Source organism: Harpia harpyja, chromosome 3 (assembly GCF_026419915.1).
Source record: "Harpia harpyja isolate bHarHar1 chromosome 3, bHarHar1 primary haplotype, whole genome shotgun sequence".
NCBI classification, from domain to species: Eukaryota; Metazoa; Chordata; class Aves; order Accipitriformes; family Accipitridae; genus Harpia; species Harpia harpyja.
Window position 1 is genome coordinate 47240544 of NC_068942.1, and position 25449 is coordinate 47265992.

The 25449-nt window shown below is 34.8% G+C and overlaps 1 protein-coding gene across 1 annotated transcript in view; it reads right to left on the minus strand.

The window, feature by feature from the left end:
• RYR3 (ryanodine receptor 3) overlaps positions 1-25449 on the minus strand; it is a 252124-nt gene that overhangs the window by 55650 nt on the left and 171025 nt on the right. Inside the window, exons 50-65 of the mRNA XM_052782467.1 lie at positions 24549-24689; positions 22029-22192; positions 20980-21058; positions 19464-19553; positions 17884-18033; positions 16210-16272; positions 15690-15765; positions 15397-15520; positions 12035-12150; positions 11677-11744; positions 10764-10885; positions 8391-8440; positions 8014-8074; positions 6738-6976; positions 5721-5802; positions 478-608 (exon numbers count right to left, since the gene is read on the minus strand). Of these exons, the coding sequence (XP_052638427.1) occupies positions 478-608; positions 5721-5802; positions 6738-6976; positions 8014-8074; positions 8391-8440; positions 10764-10885; positions 11677-11744; positions 12035-12150; positions 15397-15520; positions 15690-15765; positions 16210-16272; positions 17884-18033; positions 19464-19553; positions 20980-21058; positions 22029-22192; positions 24549-24689 (1756 nt within the window). The remainder of the gene's footprint in view (positions 1-477; positions 609-5720; positions 5803-6737; positions 6977-8013; positions 8075-8390; positions 8441-10763; positions 10886-11676; positions 11745-12034; positions 12151-15396; positions 15521-15689; positions 15766-16209; positions 16273-17883; positions 18034-19463; positions 19554-20979; positions 21059-22028; positions 22193-24548; positions 24690-25449) is intronic.

Below are 25449 nucleotides of genomic sequence, written 5' to 3' on the forward strand. Positions count from 1 at the left end.
AAGGTTTCATGGAATCAAAGTCGTATTTTGTCAGGAGTTCCCTATACCAAACTGCATTGGAGTACTGGTAAGACAACAAAAAATATAGATAATATTCCTGTTCACATAAATAAGATATTACACCTCTTGTAAGTTGCTAGTAAGAACACAACTGTACAATTTGCTAAAAATTTTTTGTAACGTAGATACCATCTTCTACTAAGCTTCAAATATTACAGCATGCAGCTTCAGAAAAGAACTCTAACATCATGTTCAGAAAAATATCCAAATATTCTAGGAGAAAGGGAACAATGTTAATACAGTCTCAACAAAGCAGAGCAAGGCTAAAATGACCAGTAATGAAAGAGCAATAGTAGAAGTTCTCTACTGAGGTATATACTTGTTTTTTTTCATGATTACGATTTCTTTCTATTACTATTAGTTGGTGCGCAGCAAACACCTTTTTTCTTTTTTTTTTTGCAGAGGAACAGTACTTACTTGCTCTTTCTCTTGCACTTTTTGTGTTGAAGACAGACAATGGGTTGTAATGGTTGAGAGAAGGTTCAAGGAATGCTACTGGAATGGCTGCTGCAAGAGATGCTAAGCACTCACCAAGTGCGGGACGCTGCCTGTATATGAGACACACTAAAAGTTACCTGGGAGGAAAAGTCTTTCACTAGGCTTTCAATGTCTAACATGCACTATAAAGCAGCATTAACATTTATTGCTGATTTAGTTGATCTTTTTAATACATTAGGAACTATGTGACAATTTTGAAAAATTGTATTTCTCACATGAACAAAATTACTGGAAATTACAGTGGTATAAGAAACACATCTTTTTTAAAAAAAAAAAAACAAAAAACCTCCACCAATATTGTATATTAAAGGTAAACTGCTCCACAGCACAACTACAAACTATAGAAAACATGTCTATAATATACATAAAGAATAGATTAGTAACTGCATATTCTTATCGCAGCTTCGGTTTGCTTAAACAAGGAGCAAATGCATATAATCAATAGGAATTTGTTTTGGCAGTCATACCCTTTTTCAAGATTTCGCTTCTTTTCTGTAGATATATACTTTTTTTTCTTTTGCTTCACACATTATACCATTTACATAGTCAAATGATGAGAAACGCTACTGCTACTTATCGAAGACTGATTTCATGACTATGGCATTCTGTGTGGCGTGTTCTGAAAGGGGCAATTCTGCATTCCCACACACAACCTTCCTATGTTCCTACTATTTGTCTGTTCTGTGCTAGCACTAAAACTCAAACAGTATCTTGGTAAGCTGAATGAAGGAACTGGTCCAGCTAAAAATAAACCTCACCATAAAAACAAAACTAACCAAGCCAAACCAACAGCAACAAAACACACTCATCATATGGCTGCATAAACACTATTGACCAGAAAAAAAGAAAGGGGTGGAAATGTACAGACAAATGTGCAAGAGATGCTGAGACAGTCCTTTTCAGCCTAAGACCAGACTCACATTGGCTTAAAACTAAAGCTAAGGTAATCTTTTGAAGTTCTGAAGCACTGTTTGTACCAGATGCCTTACAGATTTTGTTATGCTTGACATACAGACTGGATAAAGATAGCACACACCTTTAATTCTTTGAAGCTCCATAGTTTTTTTGGAATAGACATGGACCTGTTGGAGCGGGTCCAGAGGAGGCCACAAAAATGATCAGAGGGCTGGAACACCCCTCCTATGAAGACAGGCTGAGACAGTTGGTGTTGTTCAGCCTGGAGAAGAGAAGCTCCAGGGAGACCTTCCTGCAGCCTTTCAGTAAGTAAAGGGGGCTTATAAGAAACATGGGAGCTTATAAGAAAGATGGGGACAAACGTCCCAGGGCCTGTTGCAATAGGACAAGGGGTAATGGTTTTAAACTAAAAGAGGGTAGATTTAGACTAGATATAAGGAAGAATTTTTTTATGATGAGGGTGGTGAAACACTGGAGCAAGTTGCCCAGAGAGGTAGTAGATGCCTCATCCCTGGAAACATTCAAGGTCAGGTTGGACGGGGCTCTGAGCAACCTGATTTAGTTGAAGATGTCCTGGCTCATTGCAGGGGGGTTGGACTAGATGACCTTTAAAGGTCCCTTCCAACCCAAACTATTCTATGATGCTACGATTGTTCAACTTCCAGGAATAACAACAATCCTAAAAAGATTCCTTTGTGTCAACAAAGCCTTCCTAATTGTATGACCTGAAGTCAAAGATCATGACCCATCTACTACTACATCTTCAACTGCCTATGTCAATTTTTATTTCACAACCGTGCTGGAAGGTAAAGAGATATGCAACTATATACCCTCCAACTTGTTTTGTTGCAGGAGAAACAAAAGAAACTGGCAAAAGCAAGTGCCTTACAGAATTGAAAAACACTATAAAAAAGGATTTTTATTCCCTTAGGTATTTAATGTAACATGATTCACGTAATATTAGTCTATTTCAAGGCTGAATGCTCATTCATTCTCTGCTCCACCTATAGATCTATGTCATTTCCCTTACCTTCTGACCATCCATATAGCGTACATTTTGCAACAAAATACATGATGCATTAGTATCACAGATAGCAACCACAGAACATTTCATTAAAAAGCAAATTTTTGATAATGTTAGAATTCCTACTTTATTTATAGCACAGCATGTTCTCTTCCCATTTAAATTGTAATGAAAGATGCAATATTATACATATAGGAGATTTAATACATTTTCCTAAAAAGGAAACTTTATTACTTCTTTGCCTTCTGTTGGATCAAGAAGGAAAAACCCGGTGTGTGTGTGTATATATATGTACACAAACACATATTAAAAAGTAATTTGAAAAGACTAACCTCAAATGCACTGAGGCTATTTAATCACATGCGTGACAATGTCATAATGCATACCCATCTTCCCATATGAAAGGAGGATACCAAGAAGCCAAAAGAAGAAAAAGTGAACAATTATACAACAAGGCTAAGAAAATTGCTCAAAGTGCACAGATATTTTCTGTCATATGGAAGTCCTAAATATGAGAAACCAAGGGAAAGCCTGTAATTTTGCAGGACAGAAATTAGAAAAGAAAAAATTTCAGAGCAGATAGTCGCTGACATAAAAAGCAAATAATGTAAAACAAATCACTCAGAGAACTGAGTGGTTCAATAGAATTAATGGAGTAAAAGGTACTTAAAGAAAAGCCAAATTAACCCTTTAGACAAAATACGCTAGAAAGACCACTAACTGGAAACATTCACTCCAAAGAATGAAGAAGAACTGTCAGAGGCTGATGTGCAAGTCTTGGAGGAAGTGGAAAATACTTGAAATGTAATCAAATCAAACTAGACTTTGAAAAACCAAAGAAAGATAAAAGACCACCAACTGATGATAGTAATGAAGAAACATTTCCTATTATACCAGTCATAATAGACTTTCTCGCATCTTTGGCAGTCTTCATTTTGAGAAGCCTCAAATAGGTCAAATTGAAGTCTTAAACTGAACAGTCTGGATATGTATGTGTGACTAAATACAGCAGTTAATTTTGTCATATTTAACTACATACATAAAAAAAGTGCTATGCTTTCTTAACTTATGCAAAGTTTTTATTTCTTATTATTGATACAGATATTTCATAATTTGTGCTAAAAATCCTTTGGAAATGTGTTTCTATAAGCTAACCAGGAAAAGACCAAGACACCATAAAGGGACATACAAATTTTGGGTACTGGGTATGAAAAGGGAGTTTTCAACCCCAGATTTAAGACCTAAATTTCTGATGCAGTGAATGAAAAGAAATGGGTACCTGGGTATAGAATTCATAGAATGCCTATAGCAATAATACTATACTTGCCAGTAGAGCATTAGGGCTTGAAGTAGTCAAGGACTACTGCATTTTGCATCTAGTCCTCAACATTTATGAACCACGGAGACAGTTAGAGAAGAAAGGTCCACAGACAAATCAGAAACATCTCCAACATCCTAAACAAGCTAAATGCTCTTTGTACAAAGGATAAAACCCTTGACAATGGAAGTTTGTCACAAGAAGGCAGCAGCAGCAATCCAACTTAGTCCTGACCCCCAGCAGCCAGGAGTCTTGTAGAATCAGCAATGAAAAGTGATATTCACCTATGAAAAGTGAACTACGACTCATCCTGCAATGGAAGGCAAAACTTCATAATGTCCCTGCCAAAATTCACTAGGAGAAAAACTGCACTTTGATCCTAAACCTGAGCATTGTTAACTTGAATAACTGTTCAAGTCAGCTCAATCATGCACTTCTACATTTTGCTGAAACATTGAGCAGTATGTTTGAAATCCTACCTCCCACCTAGACACTGGTTTCTGCCTACAGCCTTAATTTAAGAACTTGAGTGAGTCTTGTGAAAACCAAACTAAATTAAATCCACAGTTAGAAACCTCTCACACAGCCTTAGGAGAGTAATTAATTTCCTCAGATGTATCTGATCTGATCACTCTTCACTTCCAAGAAGACAACTGCAGTAGGAAAAGGTGATGTTGGTAACATCAACGCCTAATGTAACTGCCCAGTGCTTATAGCTCTTGCCAATCAAGTGGAGACCTCTGCTGTGAGCTCTTCTCATCGAAAGGCAACTCAAGCACAATCACCTTTTATTTCTTGTCAGAAGACCCTGACTGCTAGTTAGTGTATGGGTAAGGCACTTCCCATTTTCCCTGTCAGATCTGTGTCAAAGAGTATTTAATATTTTCAAGCCCAGAAAGAGAAGAAAGAGTAGAGCTTTGTAATTTAGTGATGGACATATAAATGACTGAATGTGGACATACACAAGAATGAGCTTGTGCACACAAGTACATGCATGCAGAGTGGGAGGAAAGAGACAGTCTGTCCCCCAGACTGCTCTTGCATTTTGCATTAAAGACTTACTGAATAAACTCTGGAAGGAGGGAAGTAAAGACCAGTATTCCTCATACTTAGGCAAAGCCTCTACTAACCAGACTAGAGAGTTGTATCTCCTCCAGGTTAGTCTCTCTCTCAGGCCCTCTGAATCTTAAACTTTTCATTATAAGAAAGATCATGAAAAGTGCCTAACCTAAAGCCTTCAGAAGCATAAGGAAGGGTTATGATTACCTCAGTTCCTGTCTTGTGATAGACCAACAATTAGGGTTCTCTTTTCTGAAGTAGGAGATATGGATTTGAGCCTCTTTTAATGGAAGAGGATCTAAAATCCAGGGCTTGGAATAGATCATAGCAACTAGATGCTTAAAGGAATTGTAGACCCTATTCTTTTTAAAATGCAAGTGGTAAAGTGGTTTCCTTTGTAGAGTTAAAGTCTCTCAGAATGCTCTACATGTGCTCTGGATTTTATACTCAGGACAACTATACTGAGAACTCTGTATAGACATAGGTGTGAGACAGACACAGCCTACTTAGTACTCAGCCTACTTACCACAACAACATGCAGTAGCCAAACTTTGGGAACCTTAATGGCAACCCATGGAAAAATTTAGCTTTCCCTATGGGAAAAATAAACTCCCTGCAGATACTGCCATACGCAGAAAGAGTTGTTTGCTTTTATTTAGTTTTGGGTTGGGGGTTTTTTTTTGGTGTGGAATTGAACTCTTAAGATATAGGAAACTACATTACAGCTAAAGTGTATTTTAAACATGTTCACATTGTTTCAGATTCACCTCTCAAACTGCTTTATTACCTAAACAACACACTCCTAAAGAAAAGAAAATTTTACACGCTGAGTTTTTCACTCAATACCTTTCAACATAGATGTTCTTCCCAGTCCCAAGGGAATAGAGGCTACAAAGAATTCTGTAACATGAAACTTGTACATCACCCACTAGAAGAAAATAAGAAGTAGATTATCAGTATTTAATCAACTAAAGACTACTTTCCAAATATAAACATCTGTTTTATGGAATCTGATAAATGGTGTCTAAAACTTTTAGCATATGTATCACTGAACATACTACGCTGTCAATACTCCACACGTGTTATTTATCTTCAATTTCTCTGATACCTGGTCTGTCACCTACATTCATTCGAAAACCTAACAGATCATCAGACATTCCAAGAGGCCACAGATACTTGCTAATAAGATACTGCAGATTATCACACTTGCAGAGTACAATTTTAAGCTAAACCACATCAGTCTGTGTGTCTAACCTCTAGGAACATGATCTAAAGACTCCCCATCTTTTTAAAGAAAGTCTTTTCATGGCTATCAAACTTTTAATTATCTTCTGCTTTGCAACTGTGATCACCCAAATATATACAAAAATCTGGAACGGCATATTGCTGAATCTCAAGGAGGCATTTCAGTAATTTTAAAATAGATGATGCCAAAAATAAGGAAAATTTTAATCAAAATAACTGAAGTGGTTTTCAAATGTAAGGAAAAAATCCACATGGAATTAATAATGAGTTGTCTCCTTTAATCTAATGAAGTAAAAGTATGTAACAAAAATAAGCATAATTTAATTTTCTGTAGGAAACTAGTCTCATCCACACAGTTGGTAAGAGAGCACTGAAGGGGAAATTTTAATTTCTCTCTCTCAATGTTTGAAAAAATACTGTACACGATTAACTTGAAACTTTCTGAGTATTATTTTCAAACATGCAATAGAAATAAGGTACTATGCAGCTAATTTCAGATTTAATGCTGGAAATCTTTGTGCTACTGAAAACAGAATTTCATCCTTTGAATTCATGCAATCATTACTAAAAAGTGTTTGTATTATTATAACACAATAAACTTAAAAATAGAAGACTTACAAAGTAAATCAATTCCAAAGTGATGTTGTGAAATATGTTCAAAAATTGATGTCAAGATCGGTAACAATGCTACTGTAGTATAATTGATATTCTGTGAAACACCCTTGATTTGTGTTCGTGAATGGGTAAATTTTCCAAGTTTAAGATTTTCTGAAGTTTTTTCCAGGTCTTCAGCTGCATTTTCAAAAAAGGCACGCAATCCAGCTTTAACAAGCTCAGATCCTGATTTCATAACAGTTCTGAAAAATAAGGGAAAAATATTAACTTTGCATTGATCTTTAGTAGTTGTATAGATATATATACACACATTAATTACATTCTACCAGTCTTTGAAGATACACACATGTATCCGTGAACTTGACATTATAAACTGAAAAGGACAGTTACCTCAACATAGCAGTATAAGCAACAACTAGCTTGGAGTATTTCATACAAAATAACAACAAAGAACTTGCTTCCTCAGTCTTGTCTTTCCAAGTTTTTGTGATCTGCTTTCAAATAAGATAATGCCTTCTCAGCAAATGTCATAGGTGGTGAGAAAGCTCCTCTGTACAGTATGTTCAAGAAAAGTAACTCTTAATCCCTACATTTTTATGGGAGCCACAGTAACTAGGTATGCAAGTCAGGATACATGCTTACCTATCTTCAAAGCACCCTAAACCTAGAAAATGCAACTGCAATACCAGCATCACAGTCCCATTCCTTAATTTTTTTGCACTCTTCTCCAATCCCTTAATGAAGCCTTCCAGTGTTGTTATTCACAATGAGTTCATTGTCAGGCTGCTGTATAACATAACCAGGCCAGAAAACAGCTCAAATTAGAAAACTATCCTGGCCTGTGTTTTAATCTACATAAACATTTCAACTGTAAACAGTGAAAGTTAGCAAATGTAACTATGCCCATATGTTAAGACATTCTGCATCCCTCTAATGCCAAATTTTCCAATATGCGCTGAACTGTCTCAATATCTACAGGTATCAATACTTGCAGTTCCAAAGTTTGTGTCATTTATATCTCCCAATAAAGTCTTCAAATACCCTTGGAAAGGGTGACAAAAGTTTTCAACGTTTTAATGACAGGCATTGAACAGAAAAATGTAGATTAAACACTTCAGATGAAATCTGCTAATATGGAAGTCAATACCTGAGTTACTGATACTGCTAATATCATTAATTACAAATAAGGAATAAAAAAATACAGAAACAATCCAACTGCTCCTGAAAAGCTCTGAGACACCTATGTAGTTCGTAGTTGGTACAAATGTTGCAAACTTACCGTGTGTCAAGAGACTGAGCTAAGATATGCAGGCAGTTCACCATTGTAGCAGAATCGCTACCTGGATAGAAAGAGATACTATGAGAGTACAATAGTACAGAAAATGTAGGATAATCTAATGATCCAAAATGTAATTATTGGCAATGCACAGGTTAAACAAGACACGACATAAGTCTTCCACCTTAGGTCACTTGAGGGAGGGTTAGATCTGTTAGCTTCAGAGCCGTGTTCAAAGCACTCACTAGTCATACTGGAAGTTTATGCATAATTTTATAGATTTTTGCCTATAGCTTTTGAAAAGCTTCAGGTAAGATAGAAGCAATAGTTACACATTCTTTGTATTTTTAACTTTATCAAGATCTTTCTTAACAACTTACCAAAAAGTGAGATCCTATGTCTAACAAGAGCAGCTAGTTTGCAGAACAGGCTGAAGTAGAAAAGAACAGAAAGAGCAAGACAAGACAAGACAAAGATTAAAGATTTACTTAGAATATGAGGTAAAGAGTAGCAGGAATATGGAAGAGAAAACACAACACAGTTCCCGGAAAGTGTATTTTGAATCATACAGGATGACAACAGTCAGGCAAATAACTGTATTAAGCAGAATAACTTTTTGAAGCTGCTGAATTCTCTCATTTTCTAAGCTTCAATACTTCAGAGATGACTTGAAATGTGAAACTTTCTTTTGATTACAGTGGTTTCCAACAATTGCTTATTACATGGTTGAGTCATTCTTTATGGCTATATTTCTGCATAAGATTTTTTTTTTTGTAAGAACAAGAAAAACTGAGTAACATTTTAGTGTTTTACTTGGCATTCTGCAGGAAACAAATGTTACAAATCTTCATACCATTTAAAACAATTTGCAAAGATATCCTTTGTAAATAAATAAATAAATCTGTGTTTAGCCATTGCTGATGATAAGATGAATCCTGAAATATACACAGACTAGAATTGCTTCTGGCAAGCATGTCAGAAACTTGCATATCTAACGTATCTGTCAAAATAATAGCATAATTAAGAGAAAGGAAAAATCACCAACTCTCTAAAGATTAAAGGGGCTCCTTTAACTTCTAAAAACAAAGACAGCTAGACAGACTTGTTTATCATCTGTGGAATACTTGACAAATGGATTTAGGACATAACAAAACGAAGCAAATATACCTTAGGAATTGGTATGGTCTCTTACTAACAACAGATCGTCATTGCTATCTTCACAATAGTAAAGAAATACCATACTTCCTATAAGATGAAAATAACTGATCATCACTTTTTTCAGTGAAGAATGGACAAAGAATTGTAAGATATTTCTGAATTTATAATAGCAGATATGCAGGCTAGACATCTACTTCCTTCATGTGTCTTTGTAAAGGTGTTTTGTACAACTCCAGTAAGCATCTTTCTAGCTTTATTAAGCTGACCTGACTGACTTTAGGGAAGTAATAAGAATATTCAAAGCAGCAGCATGAAATTGAAATGAAATGAAATGAAACTTCAATCCTCCTGAACCTGAGCTCAATTTCCCAGCAACCGGAGGACTATTTTGCACATTTATCTAGAATATATCTAATATATACAAAAATATATTTGTATATAATATATCATAATATATCTGAGTATATAAAGCTTAGTAAAGCAGAATCTTAGGGATTTAACATTCACTCTTATGGGCAACTGCTAAGTAAGGATTACCACCCACCTGGAAGACGGACACAAAAGGGTAATACTAATTTAGAGAAATACAAAAATGCGTTGGAAGATAAGCTGAAGAATGGAATCTAGGAAGTTCAGTGCTAGGCCTGATCTTATGTAACAACGAGGAAGTAACTTTACTTTCAAATTTTGTATCTACTCTTCCGTTGGAAAAAGTAGTCGACTCTGGTCAACATAGTGAAGGAAAGCAAAAGAAATTTGAGAAACTGATAGTTAAGTAAGAAAGCATGAAAGTAAAATACAGTTTGAAAGACTATGATACAAAATTTCCCAAAGAAAATAAGTGGCAGCACACCTTTAAGCGGGAGAAAAAAATTGGCAACAAAAATATTAGATGACAGTCATAGTTAAAAACAAATTAAATATTAATTTTAAAATGTTAATTGCAGAAAAATGAAATTCATATTTTTGTAAAGGCAACACATTATAAATTAAAAGGCAACTGTTTCTTTTTAATTGAGTTTTCTAGAATAACTTTGAGTCAAATGGCTGATTCCAACCAAATCTGAAACAGTACAGATGTCTAAAAATTATTAAATTCCAGCAATTTTTGTGCAGGGGCAGAAGTAATTTTGTAGAGAAGGGAGAATTCATAATTACCCCTAAAAAAGCTGCATCATGGTATTTTCACATTTTTTGATATCTGAAAATTTAAATGTGAGACCACTTAAATGACCCAACAGTGGGATAAGCTTCAACCAGAAACTACCATCAACAATGAAACACAAACCCATCAGAAACTAAGTTTTATTAGTTCCACTGCTTGTAGAATCATTTATTAACGTTTTTGATGTTATCATCCATAATTACATATTGTAATATATATAATTAGTATATATACTTAATTCTTTAATTATATATTAAAGAATACTAAAATGAGGAATTCTATTCACTCACTGCCGTTCTGACACAGAATAAACTATTCACTTTCTATATGAGGAAACTCAGCTTTTGAACTATCTTTCTCTTTAATCTAAGAAGAGACCTTTAATTTTCTATATAGAACCCTCCTGTGTATGTCTTAATTTTCTACTTACCTTGCTACCATTTCCTTTTCCTTATTTGATGCATATCCACTGCTACTGAGTGTTTTTGTTGGAGAAGACAGGAAGTAGAGGCAGTGATTTGTAAAGTACTGATCAACTAATGGTAAAAGAACCTAAGAAATACAGATACAAAATGTATTTTTCACAGAGCACAATGGCAAATGTAGCAACAATGCTCTGATTGGTCAAAGTTCATTCAAAGAATTTTATAAGTTCTGTAACAGTTGTATTTTCTCATTTCAGACACAAAGTCATATAAATTAAAAGCTTAAGTCTTACAATTTTACTTACAAGTTATGCAAATAATAAACAAGAGTTACACAGATCAATCTATTTTGGATCTAATATTGCAGGCTTACTCTTCTCACATTCAACAGTGATAAATACCACTGAACTAAGAGGACCCTTCCTCTCCACTATTTACATAACTGTCCAGTACAGATATAAAGGGAGAGGGCATTTTTTTTTTAATATCCTAAATTAAATCCTAAATGTTCCTTAATTCAAATCTGATTATGGACAACATTTATCTTATCACGTACACAAAGGTGTATGACATTACTACGCATAGGAATCCTTCTTCCTGTTAACTAAATGATACTATGCACTTCAGTGACATACTGAGGCAAAAATTTTCAGAAATAATTTCTGTTCAGCGAGAGTATTTAATTTCATGTAATAAATAAGCTGCCTTTTAATTTCTATGTTCCTTCTCATGTAGAAGCCATTATAGTGAAATATTTTTGAAGATATTTTGAAATATTTGTTAACAACATTTAATTGATTACTTACCATGAAAAAAAGATATATTTCTATTACCTGAAAAGCAGTCTAACATTATAAATTTCCATGTTCTGTATAATGGAATGTATACATACATTACTTGAAATACTAAATCACTCACTTTGGCAAAGAATTTTATTTCTTGGTCATGTGGCGATTTTTCAGTTTTTCCACTGGTTACAATGGCCTCTGCAAGGATACAATCAAGGCAGACACGGATAAGAAGTTGTCTAATAATAAATAACACAATAGCTCTTTGATATAGCCTTGCAAACTTAGTTTTGGTGAAGTACAAATAAAACAGCAGAAACAGTTTAGCTAGTTACAGATGTCCAAGAATTCAATCTGCAAATTAAAAGACAGAATTTAAGTTTCTTAAATGTCATAAAAATAGCGGTCACTACAAATTTAAACATATCCATCCAAATATTTAAATACCAGCAATTTTAATTATTTTCAAAATAAAATCTGCAGCTTACCCAAATGTGCAATAAACTCTTGAGCAGAATCAACGTATTTTAAAATTTTCTTCAGAAACTTAAAGGCAAACCTCTTTTCCATGGATGAAGCATCTAAGTCCATGTCATTCAGACCCCTGTTTCAGAAAGCATTAAGATAAATGGCACTGATGATGACAATAGTACAAATGATGACAGTAATATGAAGCATTCCATTCCTTATTATATTTTAATTATGGTAAACTTTCATGAGAAGGAGAAAATTACCTTCCATAGCAACTCTTAGTTATCAACTACATCGCAAGAATGTTAAAATCAGTTCATGTTTCTCTAGAGGTATAATAGCTTTGTATTAAAGTATCCAAAATACATTTATTTTAGGATAAGAACTTCAGAGAGCTATCTTATTGCATAAATGAAGCCATGGTACATTTGAATCTAACAAAGCCATGCGTTGGCCACTCAATTTCTTCTGCTGGCAGATTAAAGTGCCAAATGTTTAGGAAGTCAGCAATTACAGCTTTACAAAATCAGTCTAAGTACTACACTTTATTTAGTTATTCACTATTAAACTTCATTTTTGTCCTTAGATTTTACGAAAGACTGAAGTCAAAATGACTTAAGCTACTAAATGAAAACCTAAATGCAAGTAACAAATTACTAAAAGTATTTGAAATCTTTGAAAAAATAACAGTGAAATATTTTCATGTATCTAACTGGAATTTCCATTGTAACAACTTGTTACTTTTGAGGAGACAGCGTTTGCCCTCATCATCTCTATAACCTTGCATTAAGTAGTTGAAGACAGTGGTAAAATCCCATTGTAACCTTCTGTTTTAATACTGAAAAAATCTAGCCTCTCCTCAGAGCCTCTCCTGGCATGCATGCCAATCCCCAAAGCATCTTGGTGGCCCTCCACTTGATTAACTCTTTTTGTCAGTGTCTTCCTTAGCACTGGTGAGCCCAAAACTGGACAACATACTCCCGATACAGTCTGATGATCACAAAACGGAAGGGGGAAAAAAAAAAAAATCACCTCCGTCAACCTGCAGAGCACAGTTACTAATACAGCCTAGTATGCAGTCAGCCTTCATCATCACAACAACACACTCCTGATTCACGTTCAACTTGCAGAATTCAGTGTTTTTCTGCATAGACACTGTCAGGCTCAATCTCCCTATTCCTGGGTATATTCCATCCCAGGTATAGGACTTTGCATTTATTCTTCAACCTCACACGAGTTCTGTCAGCCCATTTCTCCAGCCCAAAGTTCCTCTGAATGGCAGCCAAACTCTCCAATTTATTGCTAAGGGTTCATTCCAAAAAATTGCTAAGGATGCATTCTGTCATGTCATCCAGGATGTGAACAGGGATTTTTTTCTTTTTCTTTTTGAAGTCACATAACTCTATAGATTTTTACTGTATTCTATTTTCAAACATACTTGTTTTTACAAGTCATTAATTCTTTCTTCTTTGTTTCCTTGAGGTTTTCTTGTACATTTGCTTAGTTTGCAACTTCTTTATAGTCTCTTTATTCCAACATTTAGAGGACTAAACCATACTTGAGATTTTCAGTTGATAGATGGTGGCCTACACCCAGGACATCTAACTGGCTTGCCAAGTGAGGAAGTAACTGAGTAACACTAAGGGAAACCTCTGGTTACCCACAATGGCTACTTCATTTGCTTCTGCACAGACTCTTCAAATAGTAGTAGATAGGAAGACTCTCCTTTTATCAGTTAGAGAAAATGACCTGGCTAAAGGAGATGCAGACTACAGAGGGGTTGAACACTGTGTCAGAAGTAGGGAAGAAGTGAGGAACTGGTAGTTTGTGGCACTGAGGCAAAAGCAAGAAAGGAACAAGAAAGCAGGAAAGTTGCTGGACTCACTGTTGCGCTATGGAGGAAATGATCACTTGTCATACAGATTCCTTAGCACTGGTGTAGGAGTAAATTAGGGAGAATAAATGGAAGATTAGACTAACAGTTGAAAAACAGCTATGAGGTGAATCCAAGGAAAAAAGTAATTCTGCAGGAGAAGGCTGATGCAGCAGAAAACATCTAAAGTGTATGTTCTTGACCATGTCAGAACATGGGTAAGAGCAGAGGAATGATTATAGTCTGGGGGAACAGAACCAGGGAACCAAGGAATACGTTCCAATCCCATTTTACACACAACCATGAAAGGACTCTAACCTTCCATCTTACAGTTCCATTTGAAAAAAAAAAAAGAAAAGTTCTATTTGAAGAATCCTAGTTTATATACTTCTGTGACCTCCTATTAATTGATTTATCACATATGTAATCAAATGGTTTGGTATGTATTAACAGCTATGTATGGTTGACAGGCATCTCCTGCTGCCTCACTGTCAGAGGATAATGCAACTAAATATTTATCTGTATTTTCAGTGAGATCACTGTAAATATTCTCTTTTTGTGTTTATAGTAAGTCATGGTTGCTAAAAGATTACATGTACTTTCCTAAATATTGAAAGACATTGGTAGTTCTGTTAAATAACAAAGGTGACATTGAAAGAACTTGTAGAGGTTTAAAGATGCTTAACAAAATACCATGTTGTTTCTAGCATATATTTGAGTAAGGCCTGCGAGATACATCTGTATGTCATAAACACCCAAAAGTGCTTCAGAATTGTTCTCAACAAAGAAAGAGGAGCAAAAATCAAAACAGAGGCAGATGGTATACGTAAAGTACACACAGTGTGCCGCCTATATGTTTCCAATTATAAAGAATTTCCATGTTTTAATGATTAGTCCAATGTTTTTCAGAATGACATTCTGGAAATGTGATAATTGCAATCAGTACTTCAAAAGATTTTATATACACTTAAAATATGCACATATTCATCTGAAGAAAACACTGAGAAGAGGATAATCTTGAATCATCCTGATACAGACAATTACTGCAAACTCTTTGCCCGTACCCCATAAAGAGTTTGAACAGGCTTTTTCAAGTTGACTTGTCCCATTAGTTAACACTGAACACACTGTCTGTCTTCCTAACCCAGACAGACGCAGCTGCAAAGAGATATTAAAACTAATATTTGAGCAATTCCATTGGTGTTTCAAAGGACCATTCATTTGCAGGAACTAAACCTGCTTTTCTTATTCAATGACTCTAAAGCAATTAGGGAGGATATAAAAACGTTTGGTGGCATACCTACATTTTGGTTTCAAGCTTGTTACCTCTCTGCACTATTTCAGAAGGGTCTTTCTGAACATAAAAATAACAAGGACTCTGATTTACAGAAGATATGCCAAATGGTAATTATGTTAATAACTGACAGACTGCAGTGAGATAAGGAAAATCATCATGGTTTGTGGACTGAAATGTAAGCAGGTATTTCAAAAAAATGCACAACTTACCGAGATATGATTATACCATTGACTTGAAGGAATTTAAACAGCTCTTGTGCCTTTTCACGGTCCCGTGATTTCTCCTTGGCTGTCAATGTGTCGTAAGGTACCAATAAAGGATGGCTACCTCCACCTTTAGTAAGTTGAAAGAACTGTAAGTTTTTCTACTGTAAGATTTATTTTGCTTCAAGTACAAAAAGGAACTATTTGGTTTTGATTGCCTTACACTGCCTTCTTTCAGACTGTTTCTTCTCCCTCATTTTCTTTGTCTTTTTTGTGTGGTTCACAGAATTCTGGCTTACCTTTGCTTTCCAACTCCATCTTCTTCTTTTTGGCCCATATATTATGGTAGTTTTCTGCCATTACCTCAACCATTCCCTACATTAACATCAGAAAAAACAAGATGCAAAATTAAGAAGGTGACAATTAAAAATTCTGTAATTCTACATAATTTTATTACAGTCTTGAGTAAAGTCTATACTCTTGTGGTAAAGAAACATCACAGTTAAGTGTCATTTCTACATTCAGCTGTTCTTTGAAGTCAGCACAGGCACAGGATACACATCTATCACATGCTGTTTACCGCCTCTTCCCTAGCTTCATGCTAACTTTTTCTAGGAACTCAGGAAGGACCAATGGGTTAAATCGTAGAAATCTCTTCTTTAAATATGTAAATAGCACGGCATTCACCTTTCTACAACAGCATATCACAACCACAGTCACAAATACACTCATAAAACCTGATAAAATTTAACTCATTAATAATAAAAGCCCAAATCTATTAATTTGCATAATTAACATAAACAAAACACAAATACAAACCTGAAGCTCCCTAGAAAGCACTACATTAGAGAGATCAAGTGGTGCCGGGCTATACCCATTTCCCTGCAGGGAAAAAAAAAAAAGAATTCTTTTCAGCTAAAAGTATTTTGGATAAAAGAATCAAATATTCAACTACAACATCTCTGTTGTTCTGGTTAGAGTAACACCATTCACATTTTCAAACGTCCTTGTAGAAACCGTGTTCACCTTTTGTTTTGCAATGTGCTGAAGATACACAGGATGATTAACAGACTACATCTGTTGGAAATAAGAAGGTTGTTGCAGATACTTAGATCTCTCTATTCGCAACAGATGGCAAGCTACTAAGAACGCTGCTTTTCAGCCTAAGAGAGGAGACCAATCATGAGGCATACAAGGTGTGCCTTCAAAACATGACAGATCAGTGTGGCAACGGCCTGGATGAACTGTATACTAAAGACAAGACATCACAACAAAAAGTTATAATAGGTTATTGTCTCATGGAATTTACAGACTAAGAAAAAGGAGGAGTGCGATATACTTACACAGTCCTTAAATATTTAAAGTGTGAAAGCTCCAGTGCAACAAACCTATTAGGCACATGTTAAATGTGAACGGTCACATATAAATCAGTGATTTCAATCATGTACTGAAGTTAAACCTGTGCTGAAATCCTCTACTCAATCATGTCTTTATCATGCATCTTCTTGGGCAAAAAGGCCCAACTGCAGAACAGGTTCAACTGGCTAGAAGCAGAGATGCCAGAGACAGAAGGACTCCCTGTAACAGAGTGGGAGTGGTGTTTGCTGAAGAGGTAAGAAATGCTTGTAACAGAGTGCTCAAGGGCCACTTTTGGTAAGCAAAACTGGTGCTGGGGGAATGAACCCATCACAAGCCTAAGGTGTCTGATGCTGATGCTCACAGGATCAGAGCTGGTGCAAGTGCACGTAAGGACTCAGCTCGTGACACATCTTTGCACACTCCTTGCAGAACTGCTTATGGCGGTAGGACTCTGCCCAATGCATTGCTCATTAAATCTCACTATATATAAGCACAAATGTGTGTTTAATTCACCTCAAGGGGTACAATAAAAATTCCCAACACTTGTCATAGTTTTAAACAGCTTTCCTCACTCCAAGACACAGACATATTGAGCAGCAGTCTCAACATGCTATTACAAAAAGCTACAAATGAAAAAATAGTCTATATCACATCAAAATGCTAGGTACTATATAATTACCTCCAAATTTTGCCTGTAGATTTAATGAAAAGTATTAAATGCGCGACCTTATTTGTCAGTCATAATTATAATCTTGACAAATGCCCATTTCAGACTCTTCTGTTTGACCAAAAAAGAAAATGACTAGATTTACTTATTATAAAATAAAAGGCTTTAAATAGTCTGCCATATATTCTTTGAATGACTGTATGAAAATTCTATCCATTTTCTCAGAAGACCTGAAGAGATATGGTCTCTGACATCCTTATTGTCTTAGAAGTTGTTCGTTTTGCAATCCCCTCTTTAGTGTTACTGCACAGTTTTTATTATAGTGACAAGACTTCCAATCTCAGAACTCCAACATTAAAAGTTTCTTTTCATTAAAATGAATATAAAATTAACATAATTTTGTATAATTTCTTAGTAAATTAACTAACAAGGCTTTTCCTTTCTAAATGTAAGCAATTCCACCTTACCTGGCTAGACTGAGATATGCTGCGGAGCTTTTCATTTTCACGCTGATGTATTATTGCTTCTCCTCCTTCCTTGGCCCTTTCTAGGCTCCATCCCATGGCCAACATGGTTTTCAGTGATTCTCTGGCAGGCCAACGATAAATTTCCTTTTCCTTTGAAGAAAATAATGTAAAATTTCTCTGTATTTAGCAAGTAGCAAAAACTCAATACAAATATTCTGTCCCTTCTTTTTAAATTGTCACATGCCACAAAATTAAACAATATCTGTATATTATATCTGAAAACACGATATAGTTCTCTTTACATGAGAAAGAAGCTTTAAAATACTTACAAATTTTTTGGTTTTATTCTTAGTGGCATTTATTGCTGGGATATGTGTTGCAAACTAACAGCACTCAAGTGAGCTCTGGAGCAATAATGTAGTTTGTATCTGGAAACTTATTCATTGATTCCTCCAGCCCAAAATAGTAAAAAATTGATGGCACTACAAGTGCTATGAAATTAGGCAAGTATGTACATTTGAACGCAATAGCATACGAGGCCTTTCTGCAGTCTTCCTGTATTTATATCCATTCACGGATACATAACATTACTGATCTATACTCTTCACATACAGCCATCGATAAAAAACTTAGTGAACAGCCTGTATTCCAACACTCCTTTGAAAAGTAAAGGTGTTATAGAAAATCTGAAAAGTTGTGGGGAAGAAAATTCTGATTATGTCATATTAAGACTTCTCAAATCAACCTAATAAAAGTATTTCCGTTCTTAACATAAATAAGAATTTTTATGACAGTTACTTAACATGACAGTTTTTATGGAAAGACCTGATTTTTAGGTTCAGAAGTTCGAATCTGAGACAATTCAGAAAATTCTCTTTGAACTGCTTTAATAACAACTCAACCAACCATTCTTCAGCTCCACTCCAAAGATTTCAAAGCAATTTACAAACCTTGGGAAATTAAACCTTTTGAATGCCTCTTGATTTTTGTCATCTCCATTTTCTGAACAGGAAAAGTATAGTAAAGAGGGACAAATGTAATTGACTTGAGTCACCCAATGAATCATTGCAAAAATATGTAATAGCATTCAAATTCAGTTCACTGTTCTGACAACTAGAAGACATTCATGCCTAGTCAAGAATTTCAAATAAAAAATGCATTCAAAATAGTTTAAATGTTTTTCCCCATTTTCAACTGAAGCATCTCCTATGTTTTCTTTCAATTTTTCTACCATCTTTCTTGGAGACAAAATTGCCTTCAGATATGTTAAATAACACTTTTGTCTAAAACCCAGGAGGTGCTGCCAGACATTCCTCATCCCTGAAGGCCTGAAAACCCTGTGCTATTGATACTTTGAATACAAATTGGCCCAGGCCTATGAAGACTGTCTAACGGAAGCCTATATAAGACTCTGTGTAAGATTAACTGAACAACCACTTTAGCATATAGATGTTGCTATTCTTAACTGTAAGAATTCTAGTTTGTCTCTCTTCCTTTTATAGCATATATTTGAAATGGATTTTTAAAAGTACGCAAATCAATCTACTTTGTATTAATGCAGCTGAAATTTCCTCCATTACCTTTTCAGTTAAAGTTTTGAAAGGTCTTATTAATGGGTGAGTCTTCATATTTTCATCCAGTGAAATACCATATTTCCATCCACTATTAGTCTGAAAAAAATAAATATGAGAACAACATAGATGAGTAACAGCAAATTGGCCAGTTTAGTTTGTCATATTGAACTACTAGTCTACTCCAATAGCTACTCAGTGCCACAGAAATTTCTGTTAAAAGAGCACGCATCCATCTGTGGATACACTGGAACAAAACATGGCCCAGACAGATGAGATGCCATCTACGAGTAGCAGGTCTCACGCAACCAGTTCTGAGTCTAGTATACACTGGCCCCTCTCAAATGGACTCACGCATTAAGACGGTATTAGCTAAGGCAAACAAAAGTGTCTCTATTCTCTGGGAGGCTGAAGTCAGCAACAGAGAGAAAAAAAAAGTAACATTAACAGATCTAGCACTAAAGAATGTAACTTCAATGAATCCTTTACCTTAAATAATATTAACTGAAATTTATGGTTTGAGATTAATGTGTGTATATTTACACATCCATATATATGTATAACTTTGTCTACAAATTTGCATACATAGGCCCCCACAACAACAGAACTGTTACTTCTATATCTGTTCTATAAAATTGCTATTAATTTGTTATCATTTGTTATAATAAATTACTTAACCCCACCTCTACTTTTTTACTTGAATGAAAAGAGGCTTAAAATTCATACTTGAGTTGAATGACTTAATCATATCCAAACACTTCCAACAGTTATCAAAAACTGCAACACTTCCATCAAACTTAATTTTGCTCAAATTTAACTCTAAAAGTTATATTAATTAACATTAAAATCTATTTGCAAAATGTAACACTAAAAAGGCCTTTATTACATGTTTCACTGTAACATTAAAAAGGTACAAAAATCACTTAGTACATATTTTCTTGTCTTATAGCTATTCTGAAGTAGTGAAACAGAAACACAGCACAGTGACAGAGCACTTTGAAAATTATAGAGGAAATCAATACATAACAGCCTTCTGAATGCTAAAAAGAAAGAAAAGCTATGACTACATTTTCTGAAATAAAATAAAGGACATTAGACTTCCCAGGTACTCTCAGAGATCACAGAACTGCTGCAGTAAAATTGAATCTCTGACTCCTAGTCAAAATACATCATTACCAGGCAAAATGAAGCTAAGATCTATATATTCTTACTTAACTCCCCCCACCCCCAACAACCAAAACCCCAAAACAAACAAACAACAACAAAATCAAACCAAGTGCCACTTTTTAATTCCCCTCAAATCTTTGTCCTAATAAATTCTGGCCACTTTGAAAAAGTGACAAATTTCAAAGCATTTTGTTGAGCAAAAGGTTTCTTCCACATATCCCTGAAGAAATATGCAGACATTAATGCACTCCGAAGAAGGGCCTATCAGTTAAACTGTCCAGTTTTTCTTTCAATATTCACCCCAGGTATTATTTACTAGTGATTTTCTGACATTTGCCAGTCTTAAAATAATTCCTACCTTATCAAAGGCCCATTTATCATGGGAATGTTCAGCATACTTGCTGACAATATACTCCAACTTTTCAGGAAGTACAAGGCTGTAAACAAAGGGGAGTATGGTCATTCAATCGTAAATTACTGCAGTCTGATTTATGAAAAAAAAAGTCAGTATAATATAGCACTAATCAAAATGCTCACCTCCAGATGAAGGCAAGACATTTGGCTTTGCAATTCCATTTTCTTTAGAAGAAATCTCACAAAACAAACCAGAGCTATAATGGCATTTACAAGGAATCTTCAAATACATAACAGTTGCACTTATTAGCAACTGAAATCACAAGGAAAAAAAAGCCTGCTTCACCATAACCTATAGGTATTTTTCTTGGTAATTCTTAATACAGGATAATGTTAGTATGGATATTTCACACTGCATAATGATGGAGGAGTAAAGCTTTAATAGCAAGAATCAACTGGTGTTCCTCAGTTCTTGAATATAAAAGTATTAGAAATCTGTATTTTAAAAGCACAAGGTTACTAGGAAGGCCAAGTGTCTATTAAATCATCACGCATGATCTGCTTATTTTGCCTTATCAGGTTGGTACAGATCAATTCTTAGAACTAAGTGAAGATTTTATAAAAATCGGGCAATAGGCCAGTTAAATCACTTACCAGATTTTTATGATCTTGTACATTTGCCATAAGAACACTCTAAATAATGACAGTATCAAATGTATTACAGGGGTATATATCCCAAATAGTTGAACTATTCGGTAATAGGGTACATAGTAAGTATAGAATTTACTATGTACTCTGCAGATATAATGTGGAAATATTTAATATATGTACAGTACTGAGAAGAATATGTTTTATAGCTGGTAAACAGGATATGTTGCAGTGAAGTATTTGGCAGGAGAAAGCAAAAATCCCTAAACCAGTTCTGAAAGGTACTAGTATAATTAAAATGTCAGTCACCAGCCAACTCTCCCTACAGAGGAGGAAAAAAATGTTAATGAGGAATAGTATAAAAATATTTAAGGAAAGGAAATCACTATGATTTATATGACTCACTTTGCTGTGCTGACAGGTTTGGGATCAAAATTTCCTTCTGGATCCACTGAAGTCTGCTTTTCCAAAGTTGACCTAATTCGTGTATCTAAATAATCAGGGGGCAAGGCACCAGCTATAGCACTTAGACAAGGCAAAGCCATTCGAAAGAGCTCTGGATCATACTTCTGCAGGAGAGATAGGAACTGGTTGGAAAATCCAATAGAAAAACATGCAAAATGTTAGTGAAAACCAAGCAGCCATATGTACAAATATTAGAAGATGCAAACAAACACTAAAGCACATTTAAAAATTAAGCATAGAGCAAAATTATTGCTGCATGACATCTATTTTTCTTGATATCAACTTGATACATTTTTAAGACTACTCAAATTAACATAAGAGTATGCTGACACTTGTATAAGTATATATGATACAAGTATGACTCCTAAGCTTTCTTTGGGCCATTAAGGCCTACACAGGAAGCGTCAAAGGTTGTTTGCCTAGTTATAGAAGTATTATCATCTATAAAATACTTAGTTCTAAAATGACTAATTCCTATCTTAACTGCAGAAGCCATTGTCATTTCTCCCTCTTTTCCCCTAGTCTATTTCAGTTTAAATCACACTGGTTAAAGGCAATTGTGTTTTACTGCAGCAAAGTCAGTTGATTATTTTTCAAAATTGTCCTGCTAAGAGGTGACCTGGCACATTTGCTCTTCTAAATAGTCATTTTAGCTCTGGAGAGAACATAGAAGTACACGATATATAAAAAATATAAGGTGGAATTACATTTGAAGAATCTGTCCTTAGTAATTGGCCATGAAACATATTCAAGGTCAATTGTTACACACTAGATTATAAAAAACGGGCTAGAGGAAGTAGCAGCAGATCACTGTAGGCCAAAGTTCTCTTTCCAGCTCTCAAACAACATTCTTAGTATGCTTAGGGGAAAAGAAAAAAAAAAATCACTTCTCTTTCAGGTTCCCCATCTGTAAAACGGGCATAATGGTACAGCTTTAAAGGCTTTAAAGTTTACTGATGAACACTACAGTGCAAGATTTTGATGCTATTGTAATTATTTTATAAAGTTTTGCTCAGATAGCACAGGCATCTTTTTGATGTTATAACCCAGGCACCAATCAAGCATTTATAGGAAAAAAATTTTACATGGCAAAAGTATTTCTCTTGCTTCGTTATTAGAAAGACTATACGATTCTATAAATCTGAATGACCACTTTGTACCAAGAAAATGCTGAAGAACAAGTTTAAGGTCCACTGAAAATACTTGCTGTTAGAATTATATGTTTATATCACAGCAAGCAGAATGCCTAAAATTTTGAGACTTTAACTTCCTCTAGTTTTGCTGCAACATTCTTCGGTGTGTATAGCACAAACAAAAGAAGTTAGATCACAGTGTAAATTGCTTCCACTAAATGGAAGCCATGAAAATACCAAACCTGTAAATATCTCAGTACAAAACAGAACAATGGAGAATACTATAGCTAAGCAGGTTTACACAATTCTCCTTTCATTGGACTAATAACCACTTACAGAAAAAAAGAAAATGTTATTATTATAGAGGGCCACCAATATTGGCAGAAACATGCCATCTTCATTTATCTGTAAAAAGCTAAGATGCATTAATTGGAAATATTTCATTGTGTCAGGCCCTCCTGACAATCTTTGCACTTGTGACAGCAGTGAGAGGTAAATGTCACTAAAATCAAACACAAATAAGGCTTTAAAAGCCTTTTTAGAATAATGCAGAGACCATGTTCATTTCCATACTATAAATCAGACTGCCTAGAAAAGTAATCATCTAAATCTGTTGATTAGAACTGGAACACAAATTCAGTGAGATGCAATGAAAAAATTCATTATTGTCCCATAGTGAGAACCTGAATTTTGAGGCCAATCAAGTACAAAAAGTATTTACTCAGTAAGGCATTTCTCCTATCAGAAATGTAACTTTTTCTTACTTGGAATAAAAATGAGTACGTGAAAAAATCCCAAGATCACATATTGGAACAGGAAAATGGAAAAATGTTTATTTCTAAGAATGTTGCATCATATTTCTTAAGCTGGGCAATAACCAGAAAACTAACAAAATACAAGTGTGTGTTCGAAAACAGACAATGTAAATTTACTGTGCATACACAAACAATTTGACAAGCATGTTACATTTCTTAAAATTAATTTTACATCAGTAAAAAGTATTTTTAAAAGTTTAGTAGAGCTAAGAGAGGAAAGGAGACAACACTGACTTGTTATTGCAGCAAGCAAGGTGCCTCATTACTAGTGTAAAGCTATATGAGTATATAAAGACAAAGATTTGACATTTCATTAGTTTGGAGAGAATCTTTTAAGATTCAACATTCAATTTTTCATTAGAAAGTTACTTCATTAAAAGCATTCATTGCCATATCTCCCATATTAGGTGAAAGAATTGTTAAAATAGGAACTTTCTGCACTTGGCACAGCAAGTTATCATTGTAATGCTTTTATAGTCATCCCATACTGTAATGTGAATTACAGTCATTACCTTATGAGACAAGGAATCAAATATTCCCCAGAAAAGTTTTTCAGTTAAATGTAATTCTTCTTCTGCTGCAATTCCATAGCTTCCCATTCCTGAAGGCAGACAATAATATTTCCAGCACTGCTCATAGTGATTTGTCAGAAGCTAGATTTTTAAGGAAATAAAAATGCACATAAAACATTGGTATTTAACAAAATAACATACTGGTTAGTGAAGTCTGAATTGCCAGTATCTGTTTAAACAGTTACATGAGTATTATTATTTATTTCTGACTCTTCATTTCTAATGGCTCATAAAAATGGTCTTTTTTCCTTCTTTTTCTTTTTGGGAGAGCAGTAGAGCCTGTGCTGTGAAAGTATAAAGCCTGTATTATCCCCAGCTGCGGCTGGGGGATTCTCAGTGATGACAGCGAGTAGAAAAATTACAGAATTTCAGGATTGTCACCATTTGAACACAGATTAGCTCACAGGATAAAAATAGAGACAATGAAATGGGTATAAAACAGGACACGATAGATTCTGGTAAAAAATTTTACAAATTCAAATTGATTTTACTTCTGTCATTTGTAGTTGATGACCTCAGTATTATTCAAAACACTGCGAAAGACACCTGCAGTACACCCTTCTAGCCATGCCTGCTCATCTCTGGAAAACCTATGGAAAGAACTATTGTACAGACAATCTGTTACATACCAGGGAAAGAGCTAGGATATATGATTATTGGTGTACTTTCCACATAATTTCAAATTTCTATTAATTCTACTAATTTCTACTAAGACTTCCTATCCCATGGGAAATTCTAAAATTTCTTTTAGCATCAGACTAGAATCTTGACATTTTAATTTTTCCTGCAATTTTCTTTAGGAAGGGAAAATAATAATAAAAAAAAAAACAAAACAAATCAA